The sequence below is a fragment of the Cylas formicarius genome, unplaced genomic scaffold (assembly GCF_029955315.1).
Source record: "Cylas formicarius isolate icCylForm1 unplaced genomic scaffold, icCylForm1.1 PGA_scaffold_9__14_contigs__length_23061073, whole genome shotgun sequence".
Taxonomy (NCBI): domain Eukaryota; kingdom Metazoa; phylum Arthropoda; class Insecta; order Coleoptera; family Brentidae; genus Cylas; species Cylas formicarius.
Window position 1 is genome coordinate 2104080 of NW_026844365.1, and position 15785 is coordinate 2119864.

Below are 15785 nucleotides of genomic sequence, written 5' to 3' on the forward strand. Positions count from 1 at the left end.
ACAGAACAAACAGAACAGAAAAAGAAAAATATTTGTTAGGTTGCGCTACCCGCTAGCAGATGGCGCCAACGGCACTTCTAAGGAAAATCGTCACTGCGCGAAGATGATTGATGACATGGGAGTAATTAATTCTCACCGAGGAGTTAGTGGAAATTGGGTAAACGTAACGCGGACCAACTTTGAAGAGGTTAATGGAGCGTGGCGGTTTTATATTTTGTGCGGCGTGAGAGTTTTTCCATATATAACGCGGTGCAAACACATGCCGATCACACGGCAACTATTTTGAACTCTGTGAGAGTGGGATGTCGACGATGTTTTGACAATTGGCGGGCAGCGTTTAAGCACACAATACACACACAAAGAGTGACGATTGAGGAAACAAAACGCAGAGCCGTATTAAATTATTTTGGTGAAAATTACGGTTGATATCAAAGCAGTAGTAAAGTTGTAAAGTAGTCAGTTAAAGCAATAGTAAAGTAGTATATTTTTACGATAGCACAATAACGGCTTGGCGGCGATTATTGACCTCGCAAGCACCATTTCCAACAAGATGGCGTACCAACTCACTACACTACACTACAACTACCCAAATAGCACAAGGACGTCCGTAAAACTTCCTCGGAATATCTGACGGGACACATCGTATATCCTATGGATATACTGTTTCAGCTAAGGGCCATCCTTAAGACGTCTCAAGGATATACGATGTTACTAATTGCAACGTCCACAGTATATCAGATACGCAGCAGAGGATAATTGAAATGCACAAGCTTTTTCTATTAATAAAACAGATTTTATACATATCTGATTTTTTTATATTGTAAATATGAAAAAATTGTAGGTATATAATATAGCAAAAATATAGAACAACCTAACCTAAAGTATCTTAAATATAGAGTAAGATATTATATCTTGAATTAAACTCTAAAAGGATAAGTAGGTTTTGAAAGTGGCTCTTTTCAGCCAAGCAGCTATTGAATTCTCACATTATTTTGATGTTTGTGTTGTGTTTGCCTTCTTATCCGAATCTGAAAATATTTTAGTATTGAGAAAGACAGGTACTTTATAAAAATAAAATAAAAAGAACGGACTTAAAAAGTCCCTACATCCGCCTTTTATATAAATGCTTATATAAACCATTTTAATGTGAAAATTGTACTTTACGGCAGGGTGATTCCTAAAATTAATACTTTGTTTTTGGGGGCTGATTCTTGCATCCATTTTAAGAAAAAAAAATTAGTATATCGCATATCCTGAGAATATCTTCGACACTGACCTGATATACTGGGGACGTTGTGTGCTATCTGGGTGCTTCATGGGTTCCTGTACTGTATATTCCGCTCACGGGTAACGTCGGATTTTTTGAAAATAAAAAAAAACAGCGGCGTTCCGGTTGTCATTAATCTCGCGCCGCCCCTGGCGCGAATCGGGCCGAAGTCGGTCGGTGGCGGTTTTACGTCTTCGCCGAGGGGGGAGGGAGATATCGCGGGGCGCGCGTTCCTCTCGCAGGCTCGTCGCGCACAGAAATCGATACGAGGCGATACGGACAGGCGGCAGCAGCAGCACAGCAGCCGCCGCGCACTCTCGTCTCTTCGCACGGCACTCTGCGATCGGTATCGCGCGCGTTGGTCAGGGCGTATATTTAGTCGAAGTAGGCGAGTTGTTAGACGCGTTAAATCGAGTGCACCGGACGACGGGAAGAACTTATCTCCGCCACAAGTAGGCGGCGGATCTCGTCCGCGTTTTCTCAGCCGCGGTTATTGAACCAGAGAGATTCGCGTGCCGACGGCGACGACAGAGGTGAGCAGCGTCCTCCTCCTTGTCCCCCGCGTTCCCGATCGATCGCGTTTTTTTTTCTTCCCTCGACGAAACGGGCTTAAAGCCCAGCGGCGCGCGGAAATCGATGGTGTGGCTTGGCGGCTCCCGAAAATACCTCTTTATTTCGGTAGTCCTCCATTTGACCAACTCCAGTCGGAGCCAATACGGTGTGACGGTGGACTATAGCAACAGTCAGAAAGATTTAAAATATTAAAATTTTGTTGATACAGGGTGTCCCAAAAGAGTCCCCTGCGACGTCAAATGGGACGCCCTGTATATATCGCAATTTTTTGAATCCCTCGTCAAAATAAAGGTCACTTTCTTAAGAAATTCCTATTCAGTTTTTCCAGAAATTGAGGTTATGTGTTTCTTTTTCGCATTTTGATCGACTAAGGAGATATATTTTTATTCAGACACCGATATTGCTAACAATACAGATTTTATAAAACTGAAAATATCAAATACCAAGGTAACAAATTTGAATAAACAAATGTATAAGAAAAAAAATTAACTAAAACCCTAACCCATTTTGTCCCAATTTTGCGTTAATGCATGTTTTTTTTTTTACTACTAAAGGAAGTCACTAATTTATGTGTAAAGGAAAGATCTTCAAAAGTTAACAAAAGCGGTACATAAATTTGTATCACATTTTCAAGTAAATCAAAACTAGCAAAAAAAAAATGTTTTGGATTTGTATTGCCATTTTTGTTAAATCCGTAGCATGTAGATTACATCGCGGAAAACATACATTGGAAATACTATATTGATTATGCTTTGTTTTTTGAAAATATTTACTGGTACGTGAATGCACCACTGGTTTTATATGTGAAACAAAAGTTTGTTGTTGCAAGTCAGCGCATGTAGAATAAACATCCAACGATTAGCGTGTTCTTTAATATAAAGGCCCCCACGCACGTCGTTCTTTTTTAGCGATTTTACCCGCACGGTTAAAACGGTGCGGATAGGTTGGTCAGTGTGTGGCCAAAAACTATCCTTTTTTTAAACGCGTTCGTTCAAGTCTGTCAGTGTGTGGTGGCAAAACAGTTAAGGACAGTTTTTATCAGTGTCGACTCACTTATTTCACACAGCAATAATTAGTGCCAGTTTTGAGTAGTGATTTGAAAATTGTATTGTTGAATAAAAATACATTGCTGTAGTTTTTAGCACAAATTACAACAAGCAATTTATAATTGACTTCATAGAACTGTATAGAAGCTATGGAAGGTTAAATCTACGGAGTATTCTGATAGAGATAAAAAAAAGCTTACGAAGATATGATAAAAAAGTTACAAGAAGTAGATAACTCGGCAACAAGAGATTCGATCCAGGAAATCTGGTTCCGGTACTGAAGACATCTATAAACCGCACCTTTGGTACTACGAATATCTATTATTCCTTACAGACCACGAAACACCGAGGAGCACATTTACTAATATTGGTGACGAAGCAACTAGCAATGAGGTAAGTATTACAAAAGGCTCTATTAAATGTTGAAAATTCCAAAATAAACTTACCGATCAAAAAGGCACCCAATTTTATAAATAACAAGCCATCTCCCGGTTCTAGTCGCAATTCATTCAAAATATTAACATGTGAAAATTGTCTTCTCTTGAGTAACCATTCCTTAACCCATTTGGAACGTTGTTTTTTAGAATATTTTATTTTAATAGCAACTGCGGCCGCCACTGCTAACGTCGTCGTGAAATCGTACGGGTAATATTGCTAAAAAAGAAGACGTCTGTGGGGGCCTTTAATTTGTCCTTGTGCAGTGAATGTTACAGTTCGTAAAATATGGCATTTCCAAGGAAAGGTAATAGATGCGGCTGTGGAGGAGATTGTGATGCATGAGGACAATAACAATGAAAGTCGTAAGTGTTATTTGGATTTACGTATTCTTATGTATTGTAGCATTCCATTCCTTGTAAATTTATCCTAAAAATAACTTATATTCCACCCGACGTGGATACCTTGACTGACGAAGAAGAAATGAACGATAACATAAATCTACAAGAGTTGCGGGAACCAACTGATACAGTTGGAACTTGCCAGTTACATACACCGAATGATACAGCTGTCCGTTAACAGTCCTGTAATTCATCAACTACTGAACTTTCAGGTTGAGTACACTCACACACTTATATCCGATGAATTTAGATTGCTTTGCGACTTTTAAAAACTGATAAAACAGTTACTCAAAGAAATCTTGCACCTGCCATAGATAAAGCGCGTTATGATAATCAAGGTCACCTCATGATTGTTGAGATGTAGAGCCTACCACAGCCACACGCCACACAATTTACGCTTGTAATAAGTGTAATGTGTATTTACATACTTCATGCTTTGTAAAATATCACCAAAAATGAAACCGGGTGTTACCAGTGGTGCGCTCACGCACGATAAAATGTTATGCGTGTTTTTTGTATCAAATCAGGTTCTATTTGGAAAACAATCTACAGTTAGTTGTTTTCTGTCGAATTTGAACTTTCTTTTGTATATTTACGCATAAACACGAACATTTCTTGCCTTTTTTTGCAAGAATGGAAGCCAAACCATCATCAAGTAAGGCGTAGATTCGTCGAATTGGCCCAAAACGAGATTGCCGTTGTTCCCGATTTTCATAAGCGAATTTTGTTTAGCGATGAAGCGCATTTCTGGTTGAATGGCTACGTCAACAAACAAAACTGCCGCATTTGGAGCGAAGCTAATCCTCCAGCGTATGTCGAAACACCGTTACATCCAGAAAAACTGACTGTTTGGTGCGCTTTATGGGCTGGTGGAATCATTCGTCCGTACTTCTTCAAAAACGATGATGGCGAGAACGTTACAGTCAATGGTGATCGGTATAGAGCTATGATTACTAACTCTTTCATTCCTGAATTGAATAACCATGATGTCCGGGAGATGTGGTTTCAACAAGACGGCGCGACACGTTTGGTGACCGCCTAATTTCACGTTTTGGACCTGTGAATTGGCCTCCAAGATGTTGCGATTTAACACCGCTAGACTACTTTCTGTGGGGCTATGTAAAGTCATTGGTCTATACGGATAAGCCACAAACGCTTGACCATTTGGAAGACAACATTCGCCGTGTTATTGCCGATATACGGCCACAAATGTTGGAAAAAGTCATCGAAAATTAGACGTCCAGACGTCCATATGCCAGAAATCATATTTAAAATGTAATGCCACAAGATTACCTTTCGGATAAATAAAATTCATGTCAATCGAATAATCCATCGTTGTTTTATTGCAAATTAAAGTTCTCTACATCGAAGAAAAACACCCTTTTACTTTACTATTACTTTCATTAGGGACAGATTCTACACATCTTTTCTTGTTATCTTTAATTGCTACAGTAGTTTGATTTCGCAGTTGTTTTGTACTTTTTAAAGGCTTTATCTCTCAGTTTAATCAGAACTTCCACAGTATCTGTTAACCATGCTGGTTTTTAAATTTTTATTTTTATAGTTCTCAAAGGAGCCAAAACGTCAAAGATATTTTTTTATTAGAATATTAGAAATTATTTCAGTATTTGAAGTGAAATGTCTTAACACATGATCTGAAACTTCGCCGGCGTCCTTTTAATGGGTCGCCCGGTACGCACCGCTGGCAACGTCGCGTTGTTTACGCGACCCCCGAGGTTATGACCGACGACGATGACGCGCGCAAGTCGTTATCGCGAACTCCGCGAACCCAAACATCTTGTTAATTAGGCGCCTCGCTTAATGTGCGCCGTTATTATCGGCCGCTACTACGACGCGTCTGAACGTGGACGAGCCGCCACTGGTCTTCGAAAAAAACATCGTCCACTCGGAACGTTGAAAAAACAAATTCTTTGGTTGGCTGAAACTTGACTGAAACTGGCTCGCATCTTACCCTGTACCTGCTTATACAGGGTGTTAAAAAAAATACTCTGTCGAACGACATAGCTACGAAAATGCATATTTTTCAATATCAACGTGTTAAAATTTTCTAAAAATTAGTTTTTACTTTTATAACTTTTATATCACTTTCGATATATTTATCAAATTTGGAGAACATCTTTTTATTATCGAGAGGCGGTTTTTGGCGCAAAAGCTTTATTTTTACCAGTGGCGTCCGTACGTGGTTTGAACTGAATATTTTTAAAGAAAAAAATGGCACGCCACTGTTTCTTCTGAAAACTAACTTTATTTTTAAAATCCCCATTCTGTTTGGAGTAAATTTGGTGCGTGAACTTTGAAAGTCGACACGGGTAATGCTATGACTAGTGCCGGTCATGTCTTTTTTATCTCCCGTACTTGTCTTTCGACGACACTCATGATATCCAATTAGCGGTCCTTTTTAGCTTTTGTTTATTTATTAAAACTTACTAGCACATCATTTTTAAATGTACTTTTTCTTAATTGAACCAGCAACTTAATAGGAAAATTTAAGAAACAAAAAGTGGCAAAGTGGGCTTTGCCGAGCGGCAGTAATTCATTTGTTTATAACAATAACATGACAGTTGTCAAATTCTAAATAAAATTGCACTTGCAACCGAATTAACGTTAGCCATGTGTTAGTATGGCAAATTTTAAAAGATCAACAACTTTACACTTACCATATGCAACGAGTCCAAGCCCTTTTGCCGCATTTTTGGCCAACGAGGTCATCTGATTTAAATCCAATAGATTTCTTTCTCTGGGGACACTTCAAAACTTTAGTGTGCACAACACCAGTCCAAAGTGAGGAAGATCTAAGAAATCCGATAGCAGACTCTTGTACAGTTGTTAGGAACACCCCTGGTATTTTCGAAAGGGTTCGCCAGTCCTTAATACGGCGTACAAACGCATGTATCGAAGAGGTCATATTTATTTTTTGATTTTTTGATGACAGTTATTTAATATTATTTAATAATAAACGTCTTCCTGTTAATAGTTAATTTTTGTTATTTAATCATTTTTTGATTATATACAAGATTAGTTGTGGACAACAATCTAAAAGACCCTGAAGACAAACAAACCAAAACAATTTTTTTTAGCACAAGAAGAAAAATGAATCCGTTTTTTTATTTGCCGAGGTTCCTTTCCGTATCTTATTCTAACAGGAGAACATCTAGTTCATTCCACGGTCTTATGATGCACCTTCATCTACCGATAATATAATTTATAATCATAACTTATCGGACTGAAATCCACTTTAAAACTGCAGATAACATCATGAAAACCCACTTTCTTGGATTGGTAAAAGGGTTTTCTTCCATTTTTCAAACAGATTCCAGTCGAAATCGGCTCCTCCCACACATATCGAACCGAAAACGGCATCAAAACTGCAGATATCAGCTCAAACTATCATTTTTTCATCCAAACAGTTACTTTTTGTTGTCAATATGTTTCAAATCCTAGTCAAAGTTGGCGTCTTCGGGCATTAGAGTAAAGCAAACCTTAGATATCGATGTAAAACCCTGTTCCTGAGACAAGTAGTTGCCGATTTCGATAAGATCTTAGTCAGAATCTGCTTTTTCGCCTCTTATTGTACCCAAATGTACCTTAGAAATGCAGGTATGTACTGAAAACCCCTCTTTTTGGGACAAAAAGTTTGTTTTCGCCCTTGATTTACGGTAGATTATAGACAAAACAGGCATTTTCATAACTTAGCGGACTGAAATCTACATTAAAACTGCAGGTAACTACTTAAAAACCCACTTCCTTGGATTAATAGTAGCTTTTTCTTCCAGTTTTCAAACAGATTCCAATCAAAATCGTCTCCTCCGACACATATCTAACCTAAAACCGCATCAAAACTGCAGACATCAGCTTAAACCAATCTTTTTGTGACAAATAAATTTTTTTCGCTTTTAGTCAAAACCTGCATTTTCATAACTTATCGGACTGAAATCCACTTTAAAACACATTTGATAAAAGCACGGTGTTGTCGAAACAATTGTCATGTCAGAACCCTAGAATCAGGTACATAAATACATACTTACTGGAAGGATCACAGTAAAATGCCTCCGTAATATGTACGAACATATTGCAATTTAGATTAAACTCTTAAATTAAACGCTTTTAATGTTAATCAAATTTAAAACGGTCCATTTACTTTTTAAATAAAATTTTCAAGTTCAAGACCTTCCTAATACAGAATAATTTAAAGTACTTTAAAATACTTAAAATGCCCATGCAATAATTGCACTATATTTTTGGTCGTGTTATAATAGAGACGGTTTATTGTTATTATATAATGCCCAAAGGTTCAACAATCGTATCAGCGGTTAACCTGTTACAAGAGCATAGTTCAAATTACTCCTTCCCAACTTTTGTATTTACTGTTTACTATTTTGGCTAGTCAGCGGCCATTTTTCACATAAAACGCGGTCGAAACGAACGGCACGTATTTACGGACCTCCGGCCCGCTTGGGGGGCGGTTTTCTTACCCCCATGCGATAATTAAAATCACGATCGCGACGGAAACTTTTAATTAACGATGGCGCCTCGAATCGGTGGCCCCTCAAACACGCGTTTGCGTTCGATCGGAGGGGGAAGCCATCGCTAATGGAAATTTTCGGCCGCCCTACGTCAGCCCGCCCGTTCCGGACGATTTAACCGCTTCCCCCGAGTCGAAGTTTTCTATATTTCTATACCCAAAGTAAAGTCTGTTCATAGATATAAGAAAGTGACCAACTGATACGAATTAAGGAAAGACCCGGGCAAGCTGTAAGGATGAAATATTGCCGAACAGGTCCGTACTTTGCTTAGAATTTAATTATTTGGGGTTTTGTTAGGAAAGATACTAAACAATATTTATTTATGTATGTATGTATTTAGGTTTAAATCTAAAATAAAATTACAAGTTATTTTTATTACCGACTTAAATTCCTTAAAATTATTCACATAGTATATCAGTATCACTATCTCTATCATCGCCTGTTCTAATTATTATTTGTTCTATATTATGTGCAATATGGATATACGATTGTTCTGCTTTTTCTGTATGTTTAACAGAATTTGCCCATCATGCATCATGCATGCATATTCGTGCATGTAATCAATTTTTGTACCAACGAAATCTATTAAAAAACTTAACAATCTTAACCGCGACTCAGGTCTTTACACCTGTCACCAATATGGGAATCGGTCATCCGAGACTGTGTTTATGCATACTACTACTACATACTGATAGAAAAGATTATGCTGTTCTCGTAACACATTCCATCTCAGAATTTTCGTTCTTTTTATAGAAGTGCGATGAAACAATTGAAACAATGAACATTTCTTTGCATCAAGAGTATCGCATTTCCAGAAAAAAGAATGCGGCATTTGAACCAAGGAACTCGAGTTTCCTTGGCTAGTGATTAAATTCGCCTGTGATATATATAAGCTATAGCTATACAGCTTCTACCGTATCCCCGTAACGCACTCCTATCCATCACCTGTTCCACCTAACCGCGTACTTCTAAGTCCCTTCTGTCTTGTTGAACACTGCCGTGTCTTTCTCGAACTTTCCTCTATCCGATATAATACCCTACACCTTTTTTTTTCGCCACCACCGAAAAGAACAGGACCAAATGAGGACGATAAGGCTGGCATGAGTTTGAGCGTTGATACCAGGGGTATTATCGGACGTTTCTCCTGTTGCAGATGAAGTGGTTGCTGGTGCTCAGCGTTTTGGCGGTGGCCGTCTTATCCTTCGCCGCCGCCGAAGGAGAGATTTGGGAGGAGGACGATCACGAGGTGCTGATCAGGAGTGAGAGGGGAGCCAAAAATCGTGAGTATCTCGGTCGCAGTGTATACAGTTCACGTAGATTAGCAAAAAAGCACGAAAAGGCGAATACACCAGATGTGGTTAGTTATTTCGCGGCTTTTGGTATTGGTTTTACAGCAGCGGCGCCACCTAGCGACCGGAAGGTGAATTCGTGTTTCACTTTGTCTACCAAAACAATGCGTCAATTAAACTCGAAAGTGTATTGAATTTGATCTCAGAATATGTGTCCTATTTAAAAAAAAAAGCCTACTTTCCACCAGTTTTGGTTAGCTACTAGACATAAGCTGAAGCAACTGTGCAAAAAAAATATGAAAGAAACAAAGTAGAGTAACATTTTGTTATTATTTTTCATTATAATCCCCCTTAACTTCAATACACTTATTACATCTCTTTATTAGCAACTCAATCCCTTTAAAAATATATTTTTATATATATATATATATATATATATATATATATATATATATTTTATATATATATATATATATATTATATATATATATATATATTATATATTATATATATATATATATATATATATATATATATATATATATATATATATATATATATATATATATATATATATATATATATATATATATATATATATATATATATAGGAATCACTCTTTCTCTAAGACCCTATTAGGTCCTCGTATTTGCCACATTTGCGTAAAAGAACAAAGTATTGAACACGAATCATACAAATTTGTGAGTACGGTACGGAGATGTTGACACTAAAAATGAAAACAACTATGGCAATTACGTTCGGATTTCGGAGATGGATGTTGCGTTCTTATCAAAAATGAATCAATTATCCAGAAAAAATTCGGCAGTGTGGCCACTGAGACAGTTAGGTGGGGCGACTCATACGCAAGAGATATCTGTGTATGAGTCAGTATCTGCTGCGCATCATTTTATACCGTAATAAGGCCACTATATTATCTTTTACCAACCCGGTATAACCAACCAAGAAATTCCGTTCGATACCTTCCTAAGCTATCTCCATAATTTTCTTCTTCTACCGGCTCAAGCGTCACCACAGTAATAAAAGTTTAATCAAAGCTATGTTTTGATCGCAAAAATGATTAAAATAATTATCTTCTTGACAGAAATTTCGTTGTTGATGCTACTTTTCCGAAGACGCGGTAACGTCGCATTAGAAATACTTTACATCGCTAGAGCGTCGCCGCTTTTACAAAAATGCATAAATCTTATCGTGTTTCTCATTTTGTGGAGCCCACACCATCTATATAAAGCTAGTTACGTTCCCGTTTCTAAATGTCAGGAGGCGGCGAAGGTGTCCTCCGAATTTAAGACGAAACCCCTCGAGATTTATGTCTCCGGAAAGTCGATTACATCGTGGGAGGCGGTCGGTTATCGATACTCTACCTTATTAATTCGCTATTCGGGGCACCGGGAGCGGTCACGGCAACTTGGGCACGTTTTGCGAGACCATTTAGCGATCGGAACCAAACACGAATGAAACATTACCACTGGTCTGTGACCATGTAGACGTTTGACAAAACATATACTCTGTGACTTAGGTTAGATGAATATACATGATTTCGTGTTCGCGTTTTCGTTTTCATTCGAACCTCTGCGTTTACCCGGCCACACGAGCCCCAAATGTCAAAAACTTCCACCGGAAATATCGTCCGACCTAAAAACATCGGCTCAATCTCGAGATTTTCGTCGTTTCGAAAGCAATTATTTCGCCGTAAACAGACGTAAATATCCTAATTAGTTGCAGCGCTCAGGGAACGCTTAAGGCGGTTGATTATCTCCGGGTAACGTAAAATAAACTGTTGTCCAATTACGCTCGGATATCGCCTAATGAGAGGGAAGTTCACTAACCACGTCATCCGAGTCGGAACGTCCAGAAATATGTAAAAGGATTAAAATGTAACCGTTTTAAGGCGCCCGTCGAGAAACTACGGCCCACCGACTAAATATAAACAAAGGCACGCACTACCCCGCAGGGCCGTACTTAATAAAGATTGACGCTGTCGCTGTGAACTTGAAAAGAGTGCGGTGGATAAGTTCGCAATTACATATGAAAAATCTTTGCGAACAATTCTCGCCAATCGCACAAACATGTTTGAAGAACGCTTAGAAAAAACTATGCTTAGGTACCGTTTACTTCGATTTTTGCGCTCTAAATCCTTCGGCGTCGAATATTTACGAAAAACGGTTCTTTGTAAATGTTTACAAAGAGACGTTTTTGGTTTTCTGGGCGTTTGCACAAATATTACGCATTCAGTTGTACGTTGTCACGTGACAAACGGTTGAGCTGCACGTCGCAGAAAACAAATTCCGCCGAATACGGCCTTGGCGGATTCCGATCTCGTCCGCGCCGGCTTCCAACGATCGGCCAATAAGAATCGCGCCGTCCACCTGCTTAACGCCGGGGGTTGTTTTGTTTTGCTCCATCGACATAAAAAAAAGACCGCGGTGTAGGGGTTCTCTTTCTGGTCGGAACGAGGCTCTAATTTCCCAATCACTGTTCTCCGATCGACCATCTGGGACGCATAATGCGGCCCGAAAATGGGGACGGCGGGATTCCGGCGTTGCCATCTCGATATCACCCGGTTAGGGTCAGAGCGCCTTTTTACGACGTAGATTTAGTCCCGTGGCCGGTTTCCTTTTATGGCGGTCAGGCGAATAGACACATTCTTTTTTAGCGCGTGTCAACGTCGCTCGAACCGAAACATGGAAGAAACGGAGGTCATTCTCATCGAAATTCGTTTCTAATTTACTTACAAACCACGTCTTCAATCATTTACCGAACCCAACTTTACGCAAAATGTAATTGTCACAGACCATTCTTCTTCTTTTACGTGAATTGTTGTTTCATGTTTCGAACGCGTGGTTTATTTAATTGCAGAAGAGTGCCGGTACGGCAAGGGGGCGTGGTCGGAGTGCGACCCGAAGACCAACCAAAGGTCGAGGACGTTGACGCTGAAGAAGGGCAACCAGACGAATTGCGAGCCGACCAAAACCGTGCAGAAAAAGTGCAAGAAAGGTAAACGACCGTGACGTCACGCGCGGGGCGCTTGGTTCAATATTTTTTACGCCGAATCTCGTCTCGAAATATATCCGCAAACATCGACGGCCGCCTCGAGTGTCTTACTCGGCAATTTTTCATCGTCAATTCCCCTCGAACAACAAACAACGACCGGATTACTGTCCCGGAGATTATAATACACCGCGTGGGAGGGGCAGGGGCGGTTCGGTCGCCGATCGATGCGATTCGCATCAATCACCGCTCAAAAATTGGCGCGCCCGCCCCCTCCCGCCGGTAAACCCGTCGAAGGGGGTCGAAAACGGCGCCTCCGGGTTTCTCCGGGAAAGTGAGGTTTGTTGAATATGTAATTATTTTGTTATTTGTCCACTGTAAAAGGAGAAGAGGAAAAAGGAAAAAGTTATTTTAGTTTAATACATCCGTGTGTTCGTAAATTCACAAAATGAGGAACACCACCATTTGCTTCTGTGGGTGACCGATTTAACTCGTATGCTGGACATAAGATTGCCTCTCCCTCTCTGGGTAAATTTGTTTCAGCAAATTCAGTTCTTACTTTATCTAACAAAGTTACCTTTTTTTTGAAATACTGTTTGAAATAATTTGAAGAAAATTCACCCCCCATTATCACATCTAATTTTTTGTGTGTTTTTTTTTACCCGTGTTCCCTTTCACTCAAAAAATTTTTTGAATGTAACTTCATTATCATTTCGTGATTTCATTTTTAATTCTTCGTCCAACAATCTCGATTTGACAAAATCCATTGTTACATCTGTGTTTAATGTTTCAATTCATTACAGGATCATAGTCTTCATTAAGAGACAAAAGTAAGTGGCATACCTTGTCCGATTCTTCGATTTTAGACCCAATACTTTCTAATTCTCGCATTACAGAGTCAAATTTCAAAAAATGATCCTCTAATTTTTCGTTCCTTTCGTTACATTTTATTGTTAGCAACTTCTTCCTTAAAGTCAACTTCGCAAATACACTTTTCCTCTGAAATACATCTTCTAATGCTAATACTTGAATCTTTAATTATATCAAGGTGTTTGTCACTTACACATTGCACTATGATTGATTTTGCCTTTGCAGGTTAGGTTCTATTGGACAAATGTTTCCTCTTCTCCTTTTACAGTGGATAAATAACAAAATAATCACAACAAGGTTAGGGTGGAAATTACGTGGCACCGTATCCTGCGCTTTTACAGCCTGCAGGTACGAGAAAGGGGCGTGGGCCGAGTGCAACCCGCAGGGACAGATGACGCGGAGCGACAAGTTGAAGACGGGCAGCGACGCCTCCTGCGAACAAACCCGACAGATCACGAAAAAGTGCAAGGCAAAAGGCCCGAAACCGACCAAAGGTAAGAAAGGTACTCGTATCGGACGTTCCGTCTCTTTTTCTCTTTCGACGACTGATTTGCGCCGTTTCCGTCGCAGGTCCACGCCGCAACCGGCAGTAATCGCGAGCGAGGGACGCAGACGCCCCTACGAAGCATTAATTAGATTGTAATTCATTTCCGCCACATTTGTAATAACCATTTCGGTCGGTCCTCCCCTCCCCCTGCCCCTCCCGTGAACGTAGCTGTTTGTCGTTTACCGGTCGGTGTCAAAATCAATGCCAAAAAAAGCGTAGTTTTTCTATAACGTAGCCGTTCAGTCTTCCGACCGCGCTCCGCGCGACCGGACCGCCGCGCCGGGCGCGGCCACGTCAGTTATCCATAAACTATGCTCTCTGGTTCACGTATTGTAATATTTACGACTTCTAGTAATAAAACGTTTGAAACAAACACGTTGTTTTCCTGAAGCCTGTTACCCGCGTCCGTGATGGGCGAACGGTCTGGGCAATTTGGCCGGCGAAGTTTAACGAAGTTTATGTTAAATTGATAAATATTCCAAATTAACCTATATCAGAATTAGTTTTAGCGTAATCTACTCTAGAAAAGGAAACTTTTTTGTTTGATTTATTTTTTTCTGTCTCGTCAAATTAAGCGGAAGGGTCAAATATTGGTCTAGAAAAAGTTGGATAACGTTTTTTGGCTATTCTGATTTCGACGGACTTAGTTTAGTTTTAGGAGCTTCGACTCTTATGTCTAAGGTTGAAAAATATGCTTAATAAACACATTTTTATTTATATCTCAAAAGGGAAAAAAATATTAACATGCCGTTTACATCACTTTCTGTGTTTCATCTTAGCTAATAATATGTATACCATTATATTTAAATTTTTCGAGAAAATCGTAAAAATAGCTGTTTTTGACATAAAGTTACATTTCAGATTCAAAAACTTATTGAACTTGCAACATATTGTTGTGGCAAGACTCTTCAGAGGCTGATAGAATATTTAAAATTCTAAAAAAAGATTGTTCGCACTTTGTGTTGTGCGCAAAATAAGGATCACTGTAAGCCACTATTTTCATCTATCAACGCCTTCCAGACATTAGATTGTCCGACACAGTTTACTTGCGTGTTGGGCCAACGGTCCCGGCCATCTGGCCATCGAAGATTTAGTGACGTATCGCGATATACGTCAACGGTCTGTGGCATTTTGCCAAACACTTAACGTTCGTAGGAGGCTGGCAAATAAGAAGAGTCGTAAAACTAATAGGATTGCCTAATAAGGCAAATCGCTGGCTGTAACGTAGGCGAAGTAATTTATTGGCTAGTTTACTACGTAAATGCATGGAAATAATCTGAAACTGACCCGAGTTTTGATGGACTTTGAGTATTTTCAGTAGCTAATATAGCATTTTGTTTGGATAATCACTAGTTATTTTCATTTAACGTCAAAATTAAATTGTTTTAGAACTTATTTAATAATTATTGGGAAGTAGCGAAGGGTAGGGTCTCAGGTAGGGTAAAAATAATGCTATTGCAATCAAGTTTGGCTTATATGCATTATCTTGCATTGACAGAATACACAAAAACCGATAGAGGACTTCGCTTACGTCACAAGCGACCACGTGCGATCGATAATTTTAGCGATCGTACGTCTTATGGGACTGGGCAATCCTAATAGAAAGAAACTCTGGGGTTATGGTGTGTACTTACCTGTGCATTACAATATGAGGACTTTTTAGATCGAAGTGATAGTTATACAAGAAGCAGCGTTCTATGGAAGGCGTTCTCTCAGTTGACAGCTGAATTGCCAGTGGATGTAATTACTTCATTGCAGAACGAATTTCTTGATTCTATGCCGGATTTTGTCGTGAGCATTGCT

The 15785-nt window shown here is 39.3% G+C and overlaps 1 protein-coding gene across 2 annotated transcripts; it reads left to right on the forward strand.

The window, feature by feature from the left end:
• The first annotated feature begins 1508 nt into the window (after nt 1-1508).
• Nucleotides 1509-14355, forward strand: LOC132707549 (midkine-A-like). 2 transcript variants are annotated; one of them, XM_060679449.1, is made up of 5 exons: nt 1509-1800; nt 9420-9546; nt 12434-12571; nt 13777-13929; nt 14006-14355. In XM_060679449.1, the coding sequence occupies exons 2-5, from the start codon at nt 9420-9422 to the stop codon at nt 14026-14028; spliced, it is 441 nt and encodes a 146-aa protein (XP_060535432.1). In that variant the 5' UTR covers nt 1509-1800; the 3' UTR covers nt 14029-14355. The 2 variants fall into 2 exon arrangements, with proteins under 2 accessions (XP_060535432.1, XP_060535431.1); XM_060679448.1 differs by having other exon boundaries at nt 1512-1800; nt 13777-13938.
• The last annotated feature ends 1430 nt before the right edge of the window (nt 14356-15785 follow it).

Excerpts from the sequence above, each read along its gene's own strand:
- LOC132707549 (XM_060679448.1), top strand. The coding sequence starts at position 9,420 with ATGAAGTGGTTGCTGGTGCTCAGCGTTTTGGCGGTGGCCGTCTTATCC. Across the intron at positions 9,547-12,433 it reads TGAGAGGGGAGCCAAAAATC|AAGAGTGCCGGTACGGCAAG; the intron begins GTGAGTATCTCG and ends ATTTAATTGCAG. Across the intron at positions 13,939-14,005 it reads ACCGACCAAAGGTAAGAAAG|GTCCACGCCGCAACCGGCAG; the intron begins GTACTCGTATCG and ends TTTCCGTCGCAG.